At 51.0% G+C, this 20187-nt stretch overlaps 1 protein-coding gene across 16 annotated transcripts in view; it reads left to right on the forward strand.

The window, feature by feature from the left end:
- The window catches only part of LOC100523747 (phospholipid-transporting ATPase IB), a 516487-nt gene that overhangs the window by 355838 nt on the left and 140462 nt on the right, over window positions 1-20187 (forward strand). For all 16 annotated transcript variants that reach the window (XM_021065485.1, XM_021065478.1, XM_021065484.1 and 13 more), the window contains 3 exons: window positions 2825-2899; window positions 8208-8330; window positions 9708-9786. In XM_021065485.1, coding sequence (XP_020921144.1) covers window positions 2825-2899; window positions 8208-8330; window positions 9708-9786 — 277 coding nt within the window. The remainder of the gene's footprint in view (window positions 1-2824; window positions 2900-8207; window positions 8331-9707; window positions 9787-20187) is intronic.

Genomic DNA, 20187 nt, shown 5'->3' on the forward strand with positions numbered 1-20187 from the left:
TGCTCGGCGCACAGGCTGATGCTGGGGAAGAGACACTTGGTTTGTTAGGCTTTTCCCCCCTTACTGTATATTTTCAACAACTTGAATGTCAGCGTCGTGTGAAATTCACTCGCAGTCTCTAAAGTGACTTCTCGTTGGTGATTTACAAGCGTGCATTCCTGGTTTAGGGATCTAACTGGGTCAGATTCTGGATTCACATCCCCTCTGCTGCCACAGCTGCTGAAGAGCAGAGCCTGCGGTTCTAGGTGTGAAGTCAGGGCAGAAGGGAGTTACCCCAAAATACACGGTGGTTTCTGAACCCCCACCCCCACCCCACCCTGTGCACACAGATATCATCGCAGCGTCCTGCAGTCTGTCACGTGGCATGGCTTAGCTTATACAAACATGTTGGCGGCATTATTTCTGGGTTTTACCAGGTTGACCTCATGCTCCTTCTTTCTTCCAGGGTTTCTCAGTCATGATGCTATTGAGATCTTGGGTCAGATAATCCTTTGCTGTTTGGGGGATGGCTGATGTTTGAACAGGTGGTGTAAAAACATTCGGAATACAGAGCAGAGCACAAACCGGTGATACTTGCTTCTCCACAAATGTTTCTTCCCTGAGACGAGGCAGGCCTGGTGGGGAGAGGGTTGCAGTGAGGAGTGAGGAGGCGCGTGGAGAGTTTTGAAGGCCCGCAGGCTTATCGGAGGGTCCCTCGTGGTGTTTGTTTGTTTTACCAGGTTTTATGTTATTTAAAAAAATTTTTTAGGCGCGTTCCCATCGTGTCTCAGTGGAAACGACTATGACTAGTATCCATGAGGACGCAGGTTTGATCCCTGGCCTCGCTCCGTGAATTAAGGATCCGGCATTGCCGTGAGCTGGGGTGCGGGTCACAGACACAGGGCGGATCTGGCTTTGCTGTGATTGTGGTGTAGGCTGGCAGCTACATCTCCTATTCAACTCTCGCCTGGGAACCTCCATATGCCATGGGTGTGGCCATAAAGAGAAAAAAAGATTTATCATAGTTGATTTGCAATGTTCTGTCAATTTCTGCTGTATAGCAGTGACCCAGTTATGCATGTATTTTTTTCTCATATTGTCTTTCATCATGTTCCATCACAAGTGACTGGACACAGTTCCCTGTGCTACAGCAGGATCCCATTGCTTATCCACTGCACATGGAATGGTTTGCATCTACTAACCCCAGACTCCCAGTCTGGCCCACTCCCTCCCCCGCCCCGTGGCAACCGCAAGTCTTCTCTATGCCCCTGAGTTTATTGCTTTTCTGTAGATAGGTTTATCTGTGCCATAAATTAGACTCCAGCTATAAGTGATACCGCATCATATTTGTCTTTCTCCATCTGACTTATTTCAATTTGAGAATCTCTAGTTGCATCCGTGTTGCTGCACATAGTGTTGTTTTGTCCTTTTTATGGCTGAGTCGTATTCCATTGTGTATATGTACCACATCTTCTTAATCCACTCATCTGTGGATGGACATTTAGGTTGTTTCCATGTCTTGGCTATTGTGAGTAGTGCTACAATGAACATAGTGGTGCATGCATCTTTTTGAATGAAAGTTTTGTCCAGGTATATGCCCAGGAGGATTGCCTGGTAGTGTTTTACATGAGATGATGAAAGCTGGCCTGAGGAACCTTCCTCTGGCAGTTGAGTTGAGGTATTTTGTCTGATCCCACTGGGACATGGCGAGTCTCTGTCTGTACCAAGCATCCTGCGGGGGACACTTGTGGGCAGTTCGGGAACAATTCCTGTCTCAGGAAACTTAGTCTGATTGGATCAAGGGACTGATTTGGGAAAACTTGACTCAGCAAAACATCAGTAATGGAGCTGATCTCGGCTTGAACTGTGCCTTGCCAGGGCACTTCCTCCGTAGTAACGGGTGCGCTCTGTCCTGCTTTGTTGCCCTTGGTGTGGATTCTGTGATTAACGTGGGATGCGCTGACATCCACCCCCCGTCCCCAGGACCCTGTTGGCCGGTGTCATTCAGCTCGTCTTGCGTTGCGTGTCTCCTTATTTGCCGCCGAAGTCGGGTTTCCATCCATTCTTCTGATGGCTCGCCCTCTTCTCTTTCACGCTTGCCACCTCCCTGTCTCCTAATCACGCCCAGGTGACGGTTCTTTCTGTAAAGTATTTTTTTGCTTGTCATTCACGTGCCTGGCACTTGGCTCTGCCATTGTTTTCGTGTCCATCTTGCCTCACCTGTTAGAACTGTGGTCTGCTGGAAGCTAGAATCCGCACCTCTTTTATCTAGGCACTGCCTGTTACTCCAAAAGTCGGTCGGGCATGTTTCTTCCTTACTCCTGCATTTCTTATATCTGCTGAGCTGGTGGACCTTGAATTATGGAGGATTGATATTCTATGAGCTAAGAACGCATGACCAAGAGAGGCATTTCTGTGGGTTTTTTGGTTTGTTTTTATCTCTTTGCAAGTCCTCCAAAGATCAGTTGTATCTATCACGTCAACGTGATAGGGAAAAGAGCATGCAATGGAGACCCTTCCAGTCAATGCGAAAGTGGAGACACAAAACACCAGCTGTATGTGAAAATATAAATTGCTTTTCTGTAAATACGTGCATGCTAGCTCTTAAGATTGATGTAGGCCCTAAATAGACATTTTCCTTAAAATATCAGTATTTGTGATATTGGGAATCTGTATGTTATGAGAGAGCAACTGCCATGGTGCTCTGGGTCTTCATCCCTCGGCAGCTGTGTCCAGCCGGTGGTCCACCCCCACCCCACCCCCCCGCCCCCCGCGACTCCTTCACCGAATGGAAACTTTTAGGTCAATACTGATCTAAAACCTTGCCAACTCTCTTCTCTTTCAGCTCTGGTTCGCCTTTGTTAATGGATTTTCGGGGCAGATTTTATTTGAACGTTGGTGCATCGGCTTGTACAACGTGGTAAGCATTCCCCGTCTCTCTGCAGGCGTGTGGCTGTCCCCGCGTCTGGGGTGGGCGTCTGAGTCCCTCCTCTGCATCCGTGGCAGGCAGCACACACGCATCTTTAGGGCCTTTGTTGCTGCCCCGCATCCTGCAGGAGCCCAAACTCCCCACATGTGTTTTCAATCACAGCAGATCATTCCTGAATAACCCCATGAAATTATTAACCCATATATCTTGATAATGGACCCTTGTTACCGCCTCCCTAAATGCCTGGGCAACGTTTCCGTACGTTTAGCTCAAGAGAAAATTTCTGAACTACGTCTAAACGCACTCCACTTCGTCATCTCCTTTCTGAGTTCTTCAGCAGAGATGCCCTTAGACCGCGTGGCATCCAGTGTCCGCGTCGTCCTTCTTAAAAGCGTGCCAGTGTTTTCCTCTCCGATAATGAATTCTGACCTGCCGCTCCCACGGCGCATGGGAATCCACCTGTTTGGTACTTTCCATGATTTCAGAGTTCTCCTTTCATTACTTGACGGTAGTGGGTTCGGAAGCCGGACGTAAATAGACAGTGTAGGCTAAAGCGACTAAGTAACTACCTAGCCGTTTGTTTTCCTGGCACAGAGAATGAGGGGCTGTGGCTGGTGCTCTGGAGCTCAGGAGGGCACATTTCTGGAGACACTTTCACCCTTGTTTAGACCCTCGTTCTGAGGTTCTCTGCCCGGGGGCGAGGGTGGGAGTTTATACCCAGAAGCAGCCGTCATAGGTAGGCAGAGATGGCAGTGACCAGACACACGGCGCTGGAACGCACGTTGCTGTAAAAACTTACGGTTTGAATATACAGTCACGCTGGATACTCAAATGCTCCATCCACTCAGCTCCCTCTTTTTTTAGGCCACTCTGCCAGGTGCTCCGTGTAAAACGCTGCCTCCGACACATGGCTTCAGCCCTATGTGGCTCGACAGCTCAAGAGGGTCCCCTGTGAGGACTGAGATACTGCTGAACGGAGTTGAGATCTTGCGTTTAAATCACACGGGTCAGTGAGTAACGATTGCTCATGACAAAGTACCCGAGCACGTTTGTTGCTAATCCTTAGGTCCCCAAAGACCACAGTGACAGGTGGTGAGAGCAGGGCCGAACGGAGGGGCCTCTCTCAGACCTGTGCCGGAGAAGCTACCCTCACCACCCACCACGTGGGAAGGAGCCCAGGGCCCCCCCTTGGACAGACTGTTAACTTTGCAGGACCTAAAACTGCTTTGAGTTATGGGACCGTTTCAGGGGAAGTGTATTCACTGCTCCGTAGTGATTTAGTGCTGGAAGGGGCCAAGCTGTGTCCACCTACGTGTTTATAACTCGAAGGCCGAGACCCAGGAGGCTGTGCTTTCGAGCTAAGGATGGAAATTCATGTCACCCAGTTGCACCAGGAATGGACGTGAGCCCCCTTTTCATGCTCAGGCAGGAGAGCTGGGCTCTTTCCTTAGCTCCACGCGGTCCTGGGCAGTTCCCATTCATCCCCCAACTCACACTGAGTGTCTCCTACACACAAGATGCGGATCGGCTCCAGGACCACGTTGGCCACAACGCGGACCGCAGGCCACGTGCGTGAGAATAACCAGGATTTCTTTCTGGGCGCCACCCCCCGTTAACAGAGTTCCCCGGAGATACTGAGCAACAACCCAAAACTTTCAACACGCTTTTCCAGCAGCGGTTACTCACTCTAAGTTTCAGACTCACAACGTCCTTGGAGCCCCAGGTTCGGGCTTATTTTGTGTGCTTTGTGACTTCCGGAAGGTAGAGGAGAGAATACTGCAGCAGAGACGTGAATCCCCAGGTGAGATGGCCCCGTTGCCACGGCGCCACATGCTGGTGGGAGTCGGCGGCCAAGGAGCCGTGGCAGAGAGTTGGGCCGGTCAGGTGGAGTCAGAGGGTCGCGGGCCTCCGCAGTCCATCTCCGGCAGGGTCAGAGCTTGGGAGGACATGGCAGTCTGCCCCCATGGAACCTGCCTCGGGGACCTGCGCTGGAAGTAAATTGAAACTTATTTCAACACGTTCATTTCTGAGCCAGTTGAGAGAAGTTAAGACCCCAGGGCCCCCCTGCTTCGCCCTTGAGTACCCAAGTGGGAAGACCGTTCTCTTACATGACCCCAGGACGAGAACCAAAATCCTAAAACGGAAGCTGGATGCAGGACGGTTCACTGAGCCATGCTAGTCCATGTCCCAATGCTGTCGTGACTCTTCTCCTGAGCAAATCGCTCCCAGCCCAGGTCAGTCCACCTGCCCAGCGCGAGAGGCGCCTTGTGACAGCTGAGACATTGGCAGGGGACCCTCCTCCAGGCTGAGGCCTGCCTTGCTCCTTTCGACAAGCAGCATTTTCCTCTTTCGATCTTTCCTCTTCTCTGCTGAGCTCTTTGTGTTTGATTCCCCAAGCCAGCTACAGTCGCACGTCGCGTCTCCACCTCATTCTCGGAGCAGATGAGACGGCGTATTCCGGCGGGCTGGAAACGCCTCCATTTCCTCCGGCATCAGCGCCAGCCCCTGATATTCTCATCACATCCGTAGGCACATGTCTGCATCATTTTATTTTATGGGTAGAAGGAGACCGAAGGGGCCACCAGTGACAAAAGCGACCGTGATCACGTGCATTTCAGCTAAATGTTATCCGTCTCTAATGTCTTTGAAACGGTTTCAGAAAATCGATCCTACTTAACGTTATCATGCCAGCATCATTTGAAGAGAACTGAGCCAGCCTCGCCTAGAAAAATTCTAAACGAATCAGCAAATAGAGCTCAACAGTGTATCAAAAGAAACAAATACATGACAGAGTAGGAATACAGGAAGCTCAGATTCTTAAACAACTTTCTCAGTGTCACTGTGTCAGCCGAGTAAAGAGGAAAACCAGGATTCCATCCATAGATGCTGTGAAAGTTTTTGAGACAATTCAGCTGCCATGCCTAAAATAACAACTCTAAGTCATATAGGAAAGAAATGTCAATTAACTATAATGCAGACAATTTATATTAAAAAAACCAAACCAGTAGCATATTGCCATAAATGGTAAAATTCTAAAACTATTTCATTTTGAATAAGAAATTAGTCAGGGATTCCTGCCATCACTGTATAATCTGGCATTGTTTTGGAATTTTTACTAACTGCCAAGAAAATTAAATAAGTATTAAGCAAATACTAGGAAAAAGAGGAAATATATTTCTGTGCTTGTGCAAATATGTGCACAAAAAGTGGCCGTGTAAATACATTCGTATCTAACTGTATGTCTCGAAAACCCAGAGGATGTCAATGAAGAAATACTAGAATTATGAGAAAATTTGATAAGGTGACCAGATTTGCGATAGATATATAAAAAGCAATAGCTTTTTCTACCCCGGCAACCGCTAGCTTTTTTCCCCCTCTAGCCATGAGCGTTTAGAAATGCAGAGAGAGTGGTCATTTCTTTTGGAATAGCAGCTCAAATTATACATTTCATAGCAATAATTTTATAGTACCCTTAGGAAAAACACCCCGAGTCTTACTGAAATAGATAGGAAACAAGATTCGAACAAGTGGGAGGTCCTATTATTTTCTTATATGGGAAGACTTAGTATCCTAACAGAATCAACTCTTCCAAAATTAACATGTGAATGTATGTGACTCCACATCGAATCCCAACAGACTGTTGTTTGGTGGGGGGGTAAGGCAGTTGCACAAAATGACATTCACATATAAATGGAGTTAATAGGCACCTAAGGATAAATATGCAAAGTGTATTCTAGAAAGAACAAGGATAAGCGTAGACTTGTCTCATCAGCAGCCTGTAGTACTAAGCTCCCAGTACTAAGCTCCCATCCCCACATCAGTGTGCTGCTCACATAGAACGAGGCACAGGGGTCAGAGAACGTAGCCCTGGATCCCAGTTCTAGATTCTAGAGCCATCATACGTGAGGGTTTCATAAATGTCTAAGGCGGTGTTTTATTTCATATTTTTATTTTATTTATTTTATTTTTATTTTATTCTTGGGGCCACTATAGAGCTCTGACCTCCCAGGGCTGTTTCCCTCTGCTCTCGGGTGAAGGTGGAGCCGGGAGTTTTCTCAACCTCACCCCACTATGCCTCTGGTTGCTTTATCCGGACAGACTTGGGAACGGCTCACTTCTCTGGGCAGAGGCTCAGCCTCCCAGGAACCGGCGTGCAGTCAGAGCTCTCAGCCAGACACACATCCAGCTCCCACGGCCCCACGTGCTTGCTGGGCCTGTGGGTGTGGATTTGCTCAACGCCAAGGCAGAGCTGAGAGCCACCCCTGCACAAGAGCAAGGGCAGGTGGCCCGCGGGTCTGCCACACCACCTGGGCTGGCACAGCATGCTTGCCCCAGCCCTCTTCAGCATGTGGCTGGCTCTTTCTAGAGCACACTGCACAGCACAGTCCATGGCAGATGGTAAAAGTAGCAGTCTTAAGAAGGACCCCCTGCCCAAGAGCGTGTCATCCCGGGAGCCACTGGGCCTCCATCCCAGCCTTGTCTCCTGCTGTGTCCCTGGCCAGCCACCACGCTGAACATCCTAGAAGTGGCCCCCACACGTGCTGTGTGCCTTTGTGCCTCGAAGCTTTGTGATGGGTGCTGGTTTCCCGAGGATGCTTCCCCCTGCTCCCTCCGCCATATCCTAAGCTTCCCGCCCGGCCGCATCCTGCAGAGGCTCTTGAGTCCAGCATCCTTCCTTGACTCTCGCCCTCTTCCTCCACCCTCTCCCCCAGAAGTGCCCTGTTTTCTCTGTGGGTTCGTGTGCTGGTCACTGGCGGCTCCACCCCCACCGTTCCCAGAGGTCAGGAACCCCCTTCTTTGTCTTCTTCCTTCTCCTTAAATCTCTCCCTGGTGAGTCTCCTAATATCTGGCCTGCAGTTCATTCCCAGTCACAGTTTGTCCAACGAATAAGTGGGTGAATGACACCGTGTTTCCCCAAACTCGCGTGTAACCTCAGGATGGGACATTGCGAATGGCGCCTTGGGGATCCCAGGAAAACACCCCAGCTCCACCCAGAACTCACCGTGGAGGATTCCGGGTCACAGCTCGTGGGCAAAGGAAGGCACATGTTACTTGAGCAAGATGTCTTGGCCAATCACATGTTTATGATGTTTTATGTTCAGGGTATTCATTTCGTGCTGATTGAGCAGCGGTTGGTGATGGCTCATTTTCTTCGTTGGGAGGGTCTCCGGGGAGGCGTGAGTCACTGAACCTCAGGTCTGGACGTGACCGATGGTTGCCTGGCCCTTGCACACGCCTGAGCCAGCGGAACCGCGCGGGTCCAAAGGCGTCTCCTAACGGCGCCTTGTTCCGCACTCAGATCTTCACGGCGCTGCCCCCCTTCACGCTGGGCATCTTCGAGAGGTCGTGCAGTCAGGAGAGCATGCTGAGGTTCCCGCAGCTCTACAAGATCACCCAGAACGCCGAGGGCTTCAACACCAAGGTAACCGCGTGCGCGCAGAGCCTGGAAAGGTGGGGGCGCACTTCCGGTCCAGCAGGCAGGTACCTGCTCGGGTGAGGGGGGGGCGCTCGGGCTCAGAGGGGACATTGGAGGGGAGGAAGACCGCGGGCCGCTCCCAGCATCGCACGCCCTGTGGATTCGAGCAGCCCGATGGGGAAGGAACTGTCCATCCCTCCCAGGACTCCTTCCTCTTCCCCACCCGTGCGCCCCCGACGGCCGCACCCGCCCCCCGACAGCTGCACATCCCTGGCGCCCCCACACGTGGGCGCCTGGAAAATCCAAACATCCCTCTCTTCAAAGAGCCCCTTGCCTGGCGCAGCCCTCCCACCAGCCCTGCTGGTTCTCGGTGCCAAACAAACGTTCCTTTGGCCGGTGAGGATAACTGGCCAGGGCTGAACCCAGGAATCTAGGTAGGCGTGGGTGGTTTTTTTCAGTCTGAAGAATATGGACAGAGGACGAGTCTAGACAGAAAAGGAGTAGGCAGTCCTGAGAGGAGCTGAGTCCGGGCTGGCCTGGGTGTTGCTGGGGTCTCAGCCTGGGCTGGGAGCGCGAGGCGAAGGCCCCCAGCTGTCAGGGAGGCGAGGATGCCCTCACACCTGTACTGCTGTCTTTCCTCTCAGGTGTTTGTGCAGCAGGAGGCTGGAGCAGGGGCTGGGTGCCCCTCTCGGTTCAGACGCCCTGTGCTGGTTGTGTGTGCATTCTCTGGTGGGCACTGGCCGGGCCTTGGCAAGGATGACGCAGGGTCCTCCTTAGGGGGCACCCTCTGAGCCTCATTTGTTTGTTTGTTTGTTTGTTTGTTGTTTGTTTGGGGTTTTTTTTTGTCTTTTCTAGGGCCGCTCCTGCGGCACATGGAGGTTCCCAGGCTAGGGGTCTAGTCGGAGCTGTAGCCACCGGCCTACGCCAGAGCCACAGCAACGCGGGATCCGAGCCACATCTTCCACATACACCACAGCTCGCGGCAATGCTGGATCCTTAACCCACTGAGCAGGGCCAGGGATCAAACCTGCAACTCATGGTTCCTAGTCGGATTTGCTAACCACTGAGCCACGACAAGAACTCCTGGAGCTACGTTTTGAGCAGGTGTCACCTCAGTCTTCCTTCAGCGCTGCCTCATGTTTGCAGGACAGGCGTGTCCAAGCCTGTGCCTGTGTGACTGTCTATTGAGGTCTGTGTGCTAGAGTCACATTAGCTGGAGACAGCCCAGTCCTTTGTATGCGAAAACGAGGAAACCCGGGGTTTTGTGCCTTCGGGAGCTGGGCGTCGCCACGCCGCCCGGGTCCCTGGCAGTGAGACGCTTGTTAAACCAGAGAGCTCCAGGGTGTGAGCAGCTCCTGATTCCCTTGGTCTCTTTTCTCTTAGGTTTTCTGGGGTCACTGCATCAACGCCTTGGTCCACTCCCTTATCCTCTTCTGGTTCCCGATGAAGGCGATGGAGCACGGTAACAGCCTCACCGTTTAACCGGCAGCGAGTAGCTTTGCAGCCCCTCGGGTGCCAGTTGTTCGCAGTTTCTATTCCCGGTTCCACAGACCCAGAGCCCCCAAGAACTCGTTTCGGGGAAAAAAAAAAAAAAAAAAAAAACGCACCTCCCGTCTAATGAGAGCTCGTCTCGGGGTTATAGCTTAGGGGCTTCACCCATCTGGCTCTGAGAACCCCTTTTCTTTCCAGGTGCCTGCCGAGTTTAAATACTGGGAATTCTCCACTTGATTATTAATCACCGTTTGAGTCGAGGGTCTTGAGCAACAGCCCTGTAGCTGTAATGAAACATCCATGCCTCTTGTCCTGAGCTTGAAATTTTCTGCTAATTACTTGGGCTTCCATTTTGCAAGCCTGACATACCTCTCTGCCAAATAACTCGAATCCCTGGAGCGTTTCACTTTCTGCCCCGTTTTCTGCGAGGGTCTCCTTCCTTGACACACACTTTCCAAGCCAGCGTGTAAAGTTTGTGGGGGGCCTGGTTCTCTCTGCGGGGTTCAGTCTTCCCCGCGGCTGTGAGACACCAGGTCTGACCCTGTATGGGCCACGCTTCTCACTCCATCCAAAGCGTGGCCTCTTAATGAGACACCCCTTTGAGCCTCAGAACACAGAAATGTTAGCGCGAGAATGCCCCTCGTTCACCCTCTCAAATCACATTAAGCCCCCTGGGGAAAATTACTCCTAATGTTGATCAGACAAGGCCTTTCACTGTTGGGAGAAGCAAGGACTGTGGCTTCCAGGCTTCTTTGTTTCAGTGGTGGTGCGTTTTGTGCTTCAGACAAACCTGAGTGGTCCTTGCCGAGGTGCTGCGACCGATCACATCCTGACCGAGCAAAGTGCACGCACGCTCAGTTATACGCTGTGACCTCCCCGCTCAAGTTCATCAGCCCTCCTTTTCCTCCGAGGGTCCCTAAGTCTCTAAATCAGAAAACAAATGTTTCTGCTTCTAGCCCCACCCTCGCACCGAGGGGCGTTCTAGTGGCATCATTTTCTTTCATCTCGAGTTTTCCTGGAATTCATCTTCACCCGTAGTGGATTTAATTTCTTTTGAAACGGTTTTGCGGATAAGGGCTTACAAATATAGGCGTGTTGACTGTGGTTTGTTTTAGAAGGTCTGACAGTTGGGTGATAAAGCCGCCGTCATGGTGACAGGCGGGGCTGGTGACACGCAGCAGGGTGTCTGATGAGCCTAAGAAGAGCTTTGGCAGGTGCCCCCTGGTCCCTGAGCCCAGCCTGGCAACCTCAGGAGGAGACAGCAAACAGCATGGACCGACCATGCGTGCCGTCCCCAGAACCCCCACCCTCCCAGCTCGACACTGCCCCTGTCCCTAAATATGCAGCACTTGCCTTTGACCTACAGAAGTCTTGCAAATGGTTGTGTCCTCGCCCACCTCAGAAGGAGCGGGTGTGCCCCCCGCCCCGGGAAGCAGAGGTGCTGGCTTTCCGATCCGGAATCGTGCTGATGTTCTTTGAGTTGGTGGTTTGTAGTTTATGGTGGAATCGCTATGGTTTATCCAGATTCCATCACATGAATCCGTTTGCTCTCCTAATGTCAATCTCTATTTAGAAGGGGATGATGGGCTCCCAACGCTTCCTGATTGACCTAAGTGATATCATCGAGTGATTTTCAAGTTCGTCTCCACCACCCTTACCTGCTGCCCTCAGGTTAGCAATTCGCCCAGCAGCCAGACAGAAGGATGCTTTTTTCCCCCCATTTTAAAAACTCCTTATTGCTAACCTCACCAGTGTTGTTATTGCATCATCTGTATTAAGCCTTCTGCGTGGAGGTTTTCTTTTAGGTGTGTCGTAAGCAGTAACCTTTTGAGTGAAACTGTTGGCAGCGAAATAAATAGCAAACGTTGGCATATCTGGCAAAGTAGAGTAGAAGACGGTGTTAGGAATACCTCAGGAGTTGGCATCTAACAAATGGAATGAATATTCTAGAATCACTTTCTAAATTCTCACTATTCTAATGTCCACAGCAGAAATGATTACACTGTTTCTCCTTAGCCTTCTTCATTTACGTGGTATTTAAGGCCACGACACTGGTAGATTTTAAGGGCGATTGTTGCCCAAATCTTGGCTGCTCCTGTACACTGACGCCAAATAGAAACGCAGCGGCAGGGTTGGAGGAAACAGAAAAGGTAGCTTGAATTGCCAGGCACAGAGGGGAGCACAGCAGGCTAGGGCCTCAAGGACTGTGACCCCTCCCCCCCGGAGTGAGGAGTCTGGGCATGTTTGAGGAGCAGAGCGTGGTCAGTTCACATCTCTGTCCTGATTGGCTGATGGTGGGGTAACTGGGAGTCAGCGTCATCAACCTCGGTTCCCAGCAGTGTGGGGTCTCCGTGCTTGTGGGCAGCACCCACTCGACTTCTTCCAACCGGAGGGGCTTCAGCACCTGCCCGACCACTCCAAGGACACAGCTCAGGAGATTGTCTATAGTCCTGGAGGAAGAACTAAAGGTCCTTGACTTGGTTTCATTGTCTTGTTCAACCATTTTTCTTTTTCTCTGTATTTTCTCACTTCTCTGATTAAATTGATTCTTTGACTCAAGTTTTTCTCTAGATAAAAAGGCAGGTGGAGGACGTGAGTGGGGGGTCCCCCCTGGGAGGGCCTCCCGGGGTCCTGTTCGGTGAGACGATGGGTAAATGAATCAGTGTGGGTCTCACCTTCAAAGAGCTTGCAGTCTGGTAGGGGACGTGGATAATTCTAGAACAAGGTGGAAATCATTCAGGTAAAATATAGGTAAAGTGCTCTCGGATTGCAGTGGGCAGAGAGCGAGATAAGAGACTTTGCATGTGAGATTATTAATGGCTGAGATAATGCCTACGCTTAGCCCAGAAGTCCAGGCAGGTGGAGATGTTGGGGGCTGGAGGGTTGGAGGGCAGAGCCAACCGAAGTGGTGTGTGTTTCAGGGCAGATGTGGAGCGTTAGAGAAGTTCACCCCTTACAGGGTAGAAGGCAGGGAGAAGTTTGAGAAGGCAGGTGAGGGCTGGATCGCAGAGGGCTTTGCAGGTGATGTTGAGGGATCGGGACTTTATTTGGAGGCATTAAATAATCAAGAGCATCTAGATTGAGGAGAGTATTGTGTGCCGTCGGGGGAAAATGAATCCATCATCTCTTGTCAGGTGAATGGAGTCCTGGTTAGGTCCCGGATGTTCCAGGAGAGCCGAAGGGGAGAGGTTACCCCAGGGGCTGGGGCCGTGTTCAGGGAGGAGGGAACATGTTTTGAGAACTTATTTATTCAGCAGAATCACAGCAAACCTGTGAGGTGCCAGGCCCTGGGGGTGTGGTGGACACAGCGCCACCCATCTTGCTCTCTGGGGACTCGTGCCAGGTCAGAGCTAACCATCAGGTATTACATAAGTAATTGCTTGGTGGCCAACATGCTGTGTCCTACAGGCTGCAGGCTCATGGGTCAAGGCAGCGTCTTGTCCAAGGAAGCCATACTCAAGTTTTTGAATGATGAGTAGGGGAGTTTCCTGGTGATGCAGTAGGTTAAGGACCCAGCGTTGTCACTGCTATAGTGTGGGTTCGATCCCTCACCCAGGGGCTTCTGCGTTCCATGGACATGGCAAAAAAAGATGAGTAGAGGGGATCAGATGGGACAGGGGAGATGGGGGGCAAGGCAGGGAGAAGGAGTGTTCCTGGCTGGGACCAAGCAAGCCCACTGGGCTCGTGCTGCCAGGGAGCCTGGAAGGCCTGTGGGCTTGGCTCCCAAGGGGCGGAGCTGGACTCTGGACTCTGTTCAGCCTCTGCTGAGCATTTGCAGACACTGAGCCTCCCTGGCCCTGGACAGGGAACCTCTGCTCCTTTTTCCTGTATCCTCGTGCAGTTATGCATCAGAACATGCCTCATGCAGCTCCTGCATCCTCTCTGGCTCTGTGAGACATCCCTAGTGGGGAGAGCTGTACCAAGGGAACCATGTGGTGGCAGGGGGGCCTTAGGTCAGAGTCAGGTCCCTAAACCCCAGGTGGGGAGTTTCTTTGCTGAAGGGTTGGAAATAGAAGAGTCGCCTTTGCCTTGAAGAACGATAAGACCATCGTGGAGAGAAACACACAAGGTCCGACAAGAGCATGGTGGGTTTTGTTTTTTTTTCAGTGGAGGAGCGGGGAGGGACGGCCGAGGTGAAAATCAAGAAAGCTTGCAAGTTTGAGAAGAGCAGGATGTGGCACCTGCTCAGATTACCTGTTTATGTGCCGATGGTCCTAAGAAGTGAGCTCCTGTTACACACTGAGTCGCCCCTTAGAAGGGGCATTCGCACCACTCCCAGAGACGTGTAAGAATGTGGCGCCAATTTGAGACACCCTGGGGCACCCTCAAAGCAGAGGGACCCCAGTCTCTCAGAGCCCCCTCCAGCCCCCAGGTCCTGCTGGCGGCTGACCTCTGCCATGCTCCGTGCCCGAGTGATTCGCTGGACCAGGGGCTGAGATGCAAGAACCGTGTTGTGTTGTTTCGTGCTCTGTGAACGGGTCGCGAAGGGGATGGATTTTTCCCGGAAATTCTCTCCACCTTCCTTGAGGGAGGCCTCCATCCATACAGGGCTGGTCCTTCCCCACCGTCATTGTTGGGAAGAAGCGTTTTTGAGAACGCGCGGGTCTGTGGTTCATTCCGTAGGAAGCTCCCAAGAATTCCGCGTGGCTAGATTTGCATGCTTTGGATGAAGTTTTCACGGCACTCCTCTGCCAGCGAGGCTTGTGATGATTCATTTCAAGTTGCAGAATACATTTTCCCACCCCAGCAGCTCCTTAAATCACATCTCTCCCAACCGTCACACCCTTCCCCTTGCTGCCACGGCCTGCCTGCAGCTCCCCGCCAACCCCTGTTCATCTGACACGTGATTCCAAGCTAAAACCAGAGGTTTCACCTTTGCCGGGACCGAGACTTATCAAGAACTTGGGGTCAGGCTGCACTCGGTGAAAATATGTGTATTTGAGCAGCCTTCCTTGAAATGGAATGTGATGATTGGCAAAAGGGACATAAAATCAGGTTTGCTTTTTTGAAAAAGGAAATTTGGGAGTTGCCTTGTGGCTCAGCAGATTAAGGATCCGGTGTTGTCCCTGTTGTGGCTCGGGTTCAGTCCCTGGCCCGGGAATTTCCACATGCCGCAGGTGCAGCCAAAAAGAAAAAAAATACATAAATAAAGGAAATACTCAGATTTTGATGAAATTTAAGAAAGAGGTGATGGGGAAAAGATTAAACTTGCCCACAGAGAAAAATGCCTGAAAAAAAATTTATTCTTGATTTGTCATGGTCCATACTCTGAAAACATTCCCTTCTCTTTCCAGAAGAAATGGCTTGTGGATAGTTACTGTGTTGGCACTAATTAAACAGTGGGGTCTCTGAACATTTTTGGAGGAGGCTATTTTATACTTTTTGATAAATGTGCCCCTATCAGAAGAGGGCTGTTTCATACGCTGAAATAATATTGCGCATTTATAATAATGTATAAAAAGAAACACATCCATTCTGCCTGTAGCATTACTGGGTCATTTCGGCTTGAACTATTTATGACCTGTACCTGTTTCTGTAAATTTGGTCATTTTGTATCGTGTTAAGTTCCGCGGACTTGCACTGTTCCACATTAAGCTAAATTGGGGCATGACTGCCTTTGTTCTCTGAGATTGCACCTTCTTAAAATCAATTACTCATTCATTGAAAAAAATTTTTTTTAGGGTCACATCCCCAGCATGTGCAGGTTCCAAGGCTAGGGGTCCAATTGGAGCTGTAGCCACCAGCCTACACCACAGCCACAGCAACACCAGATCCAAGCCACGTCTGTGACCTACACCACAGCTCACAGCAACGCCAGATCCTTAACCCACTGAGCGAGGCCAGGGATTGAACCCTCAACCTCATGATTCCTTGTTGAATTCATTTCTGCTCTGCCATGATGGGAACTCCTAAAATTTTTAAAAAGAGATGAGTGCCAGGCCCATCCTGGTTTCTGGGCAGACAGGAGTGCACGTAACAGGCAAATTCCCTGCCCCCAGAGAGCTTGTGCTGGAGGAAGCCGGAGTGAACAAGCAGTGTGATAAGAACAGTCAGGGTGAAAGACAGTGGCTCCCAGGTCCCAGCCTTAAGGGTTGCCTGCCAGAGGATGTGACTGCATGGGCAGTGCTTGGATAGGAGGAGCCAGGAAAGGGCGTCAGGTATGGAAGAGCCTGGGATGAGGGGTGACTCACACAGGAGGCACCTGCGGGTGGAGGGCTGAGGACCAGGCTTGTGAGACAGATTCCTGTGGGTGCTGAAGTGTGGATGTGAAGGCATCAGACCGTCCGTAGCCTTTTGGGACTGATGAGCCTCTTGTATATAAGGGTTTTTTTTTAATTCATTTTTTTTCTTTTGGCCGCACCCAGGGTATGTGAGAGTTCTCAGGCTGGGGATCCAACCCACACCATAGCAGTAACCTGAGCCACGGCAGTGGCACTGCTGAGTCCTTAACTGCTAGGCCACCAGGGAACTCAATGATATAAGTGGAGTGGGAGCCATCCATGGGTTGTAAGCAGAGGGCCACAGATCTGATGAATTTTAATGTGACTGCTCAGGCCAGCATGATTGTTGGGGTCTGGTTGGTTGACTGTTGCCGCGGTCTCGTGTGGTGACAATGGCAGGGGACGAAGGGGATGGGCTAGAGGGCTGTTTCGGGGGTAGGACTGAAGGACCCAAGATCACATTAGTGAACACTTCGCTCGTCTGCCTGATCGTACTGTTCCTGAACCTGTCAGGACAATGTCCTGTTTCCGTCGCAGAGTTTACCAGCAAAGCACTATGTTTTAAAGTGAGGGAGTCCCGTTGTGGCGCAGCAGAAATGAATCCGACTGGGAACCATGAGGTTGCGGATTCGATCCCTGGACTCGCTCAGTGGGTTAAGGATCCGACGTTGCCCTGAGCTGTGGTCTAGGTCGCAGACGCGGCTCGGATCCTGAGCTGCTGTGGCTGCGGTGTAGGCCGGTAGCTGTAGCTCCGATTCAACCCCTAACCTGGGAACCTCCATATGCTGGAGGTGTGGCCCTAAAAAAATTTTTTTTGAATAAAAGTAAGATGCAGAAACCGTAAGCCAACATTGTGTTCCCCTTTAAAAGTCATTGACCATACTGTGTACAGATGTTTAAAGATTTAAAATAAAGGAAAAACAGGAATTCCCCGGTGGCCCAGCAGTTAAGGATCCTGTGTTGTCACTGCTGTGGTGCGGGTTCGATTCCCTGGCCTGGGAACTTCTGCATGCTGCAGGCACAACCAAAAAAATTAATAGTAAAAGAACAGGATGCAACTAGAGATTCTCGTGCTAAGTGAAATAAGTCAGAAAGGGAAAGACAGATACCAGATGCTATCACTTATATGTGGAATCTAAAATATGGCGCAAATGAACCTGTCTACAGAACAGAAACAGACTCACACATAGAGAACAGACTTGCTGTTGCCCAGGGTGGGGAGCAAGGGACTGGGAGGGACTGGGAGTTTGGGGTTAGTAGATGCAGACTATTCCTGTTAGAATGGACAAGCAGTGAGGTCCTGCCGTGCAGCGCAGGGAACTGTATCCAGCCTCGTGGGAGAGACCGTGATGGACATAATGTGAGAATGGGAATGGGCGTAGGTACATAACTGGGTCACGTTGCTGTAGAGCAGAAATTGGCACAACACTGGAAATCCGCTATAATAAAAATAACCATAAGCAATTAAAAATAAAAGAGTTACATTAAGTGAAAAAGACTGAAAAAGATCCAGAGATGAACACTGTGATGCAACATGGCACAGACGAGGGGGGTAGCAATTCCATGTGGCCCCTGCCACCCGAGGAACCCGCTGAGAGGACAGGGCAGTGTGGACGTTCCTAAAATCCTAACGCACTCGAAGGAAGCGCGTGGAACTTGCTCCCTGAAAACCAGAAGGGCACTTCCCTATGGAAGCTCCTTAGATGTGTAAAAACAAAACTGTAGCTAGCAGGTAGATGTAAATCACCACTTACTCATAACCCAGTCGTTGTTGTACCCTGAAAACCAGGTTTTCTAATCCAGAAATTGTTTTTTCCTGGTCTGATTTGTCTTCAGCATCATGACCAGGTCTGGCCGAGTCTGCCTCCTGTGCTGGCAGCTCTGTTCTTGGGAGCACAGAATGGGGCAGAAAGGCCCTTGGTTTCACTTGGTGGAATGAGTCTAGGTTTTGAAGGTCTCCCGTAGTAAACCCTGTCTTTGGTGGGTTCGAAACAGTTGGGTCTGGTGTACAGTGGTAGGAAGCGCGAGCCAGGATTTCACCCTATAACTCTATAGGGAAGTTGGATTTAGGGGTGTTAGGGTAGGAGCCGCAGCTACAACAAACAGCCCCCACATATCAGGGGTTTAGCCCAGTGAAGGCTTGTTTCTTCCTCATCTCACCAGCACATGGAGAGGTGCATTCGTTCTTGGGGGTGTTGACTGTATGTTCTTATTTTCTGCATTTGTGATGCGCTGCTGTTTGATCCTCCATCCTGGAGAGACTGCACCTTCTGAGGTTAGCTAATTCCTGGAGCCCCACCAGCGTGACTTTGATCCACAGCTTACCAGTCCAGCACCCACAGCCACAGCCACCTCTCTCTGACTCTCTGGCACCAGACCAACATCCCCTGCCCTAAATCACCCCAGGGCCGTTCTCACACAACTAGGGATGGCCCTGTAACCCAGAAGCTGTTGAAATTACTCACGCCCTCCAGCCCTGAGCTCGCACATGTTGCTGTTGTCCCATGAAAACTCTACTGAAGGCTCTGGGCCATGCTCTCCCTCCCCCCTGCTGCCTCCTAGTGCACCCCAGTGCCTCCCCCATGGCCCTGTCTGACATCCCTGCATTCTGGTTCCGGGATCCGTGAGCATCAGCTTCTTCCTTCGCAACCATCACGTCCATGTCAGTGTGTCTTCCAGCCCTGGATTAAAATGAGCCCGGGGTCCATCGGGTGCATGGACCCCGCGTTCTCGCGCAGCCTCCCCACCAGGAGCCGGGTCGGGGGAGAGTGCGGGAGAGGGACCATGGGCTCTTAACCTCAGGCAGGAAGCGATTCATCACGTCTGCCCACATCTGATAGGCAACAGCTAGTCACGCCCCCCTCCCAAGCACGGAGGAGGGCCGTGGAATTCAGCTACACCTTGGGAACAAACCAAGTCTGTGCCCTCTGGGGTGGCTGCTTGACCTGGGCCATCGAGTTTACTTGCCATCGTGTTTACGTCCTCTTAAATCTATTTTTAGTAAACAAAAGGGAAGAAAGAGAAAGGTTGAAATCCGAGTTTCATATCCTGAACTTCATCCATCAGAAACACCAGTAGGAGGAGAAAATCCAGCAAAAGGCTTATGTAACCAGAGCTTAACCCAGCGCCGGGGGTGCCTGTGATTGTGATCGCTAACACTTGTATACACTCTACCTTTGGCAGCCTTTCCAAGGGTTCATCCCACTCTCTGCAGACGAAGGAGCAAATAAATTTTCTCCTCATGGATACGCACTGTTGGAAGGAGAAAGCATCATTTTGTTTGTAATACAGACCGTTCAGGCATCTGGGCAGAATGCGGTCTTCGTTGATTTGTAAATTAGTTATTTGAAACTCGATGTCGGTCTCATCATAGCTGGTTGGCATAGTTTCTCCTCTGAGCCTCTGGGGCCCAAAGAGTGAGATGGGGAAAGGAGAGCCTGTTAAAGGGTGGGGGATCAGGGTGCTCGAACTATGCCTGCGGAAGGTTCTAGAAGCAAAAAGCCTAGGCGAAAGAAAGCGAGAGGAACTTGGCATCTGCTCTCCAGCCAGAGTTCTCGGCAGGTGCCCTGCTGTCGGGGGATGGTTCTGCCTCCCCTGATTCTCCCAATAAAGTCGTGTGTGAGCGAGAGGCCTGTGGCGCAGAATTCAGGTGCTCCACGGACCCTCGGCACTAAATGCATGCACTCACGCCATCTGTTTTCTTGATTGCTAAACCCTGTCTTCTCTGGCTGCAGACACCATAACTTTGTCTTCAAATTCTGCTTTTTGTCAGAGCCCTTTCTGAATACGATTTTGTGGTTTCGCTGGGCCATGATGTCATGCTTTTAATGAGCGTTTCGTTGAAGTGGCATCTTTATAAGATGTCATCAGCCTCGCCTTTGGAAGGGTCTGAGGTGAGTTCCTTGATCGCTGTGTCTGTTTAGAAGATGAGACGTGATTTTCGTACACGTGGTGGGCTTTCCCGCAGATGTTTTCAAAGCACTTTTTGCACGCGGCCCTGGGGGCTGTCACTAGTCCCGTGGTGGGCACCTGTGGTTTCTTCTCCCACTGTTCACAACAGTCTGTTTTAGTGGCTGCATTTCTAAACCTCACTTGGCTAATGCTACGTTACATCAGTCCCTGGATCCAACCAGATTTTGCAAATAACGCCA

This window comes from Sus scrofa, chromosome 11 (assembly GCF_000003025.6).
Source record: "Sus scrofa isolate TJ Tabasco breed Duroc chromosome 11, Sscrofa11.1, whole genome shotgun sequence".
NCBI lineage: Eukaryota > Metazoa > Chordata > Mammalia > Artiodactyla > Suidae > Sus > Sus scrofa.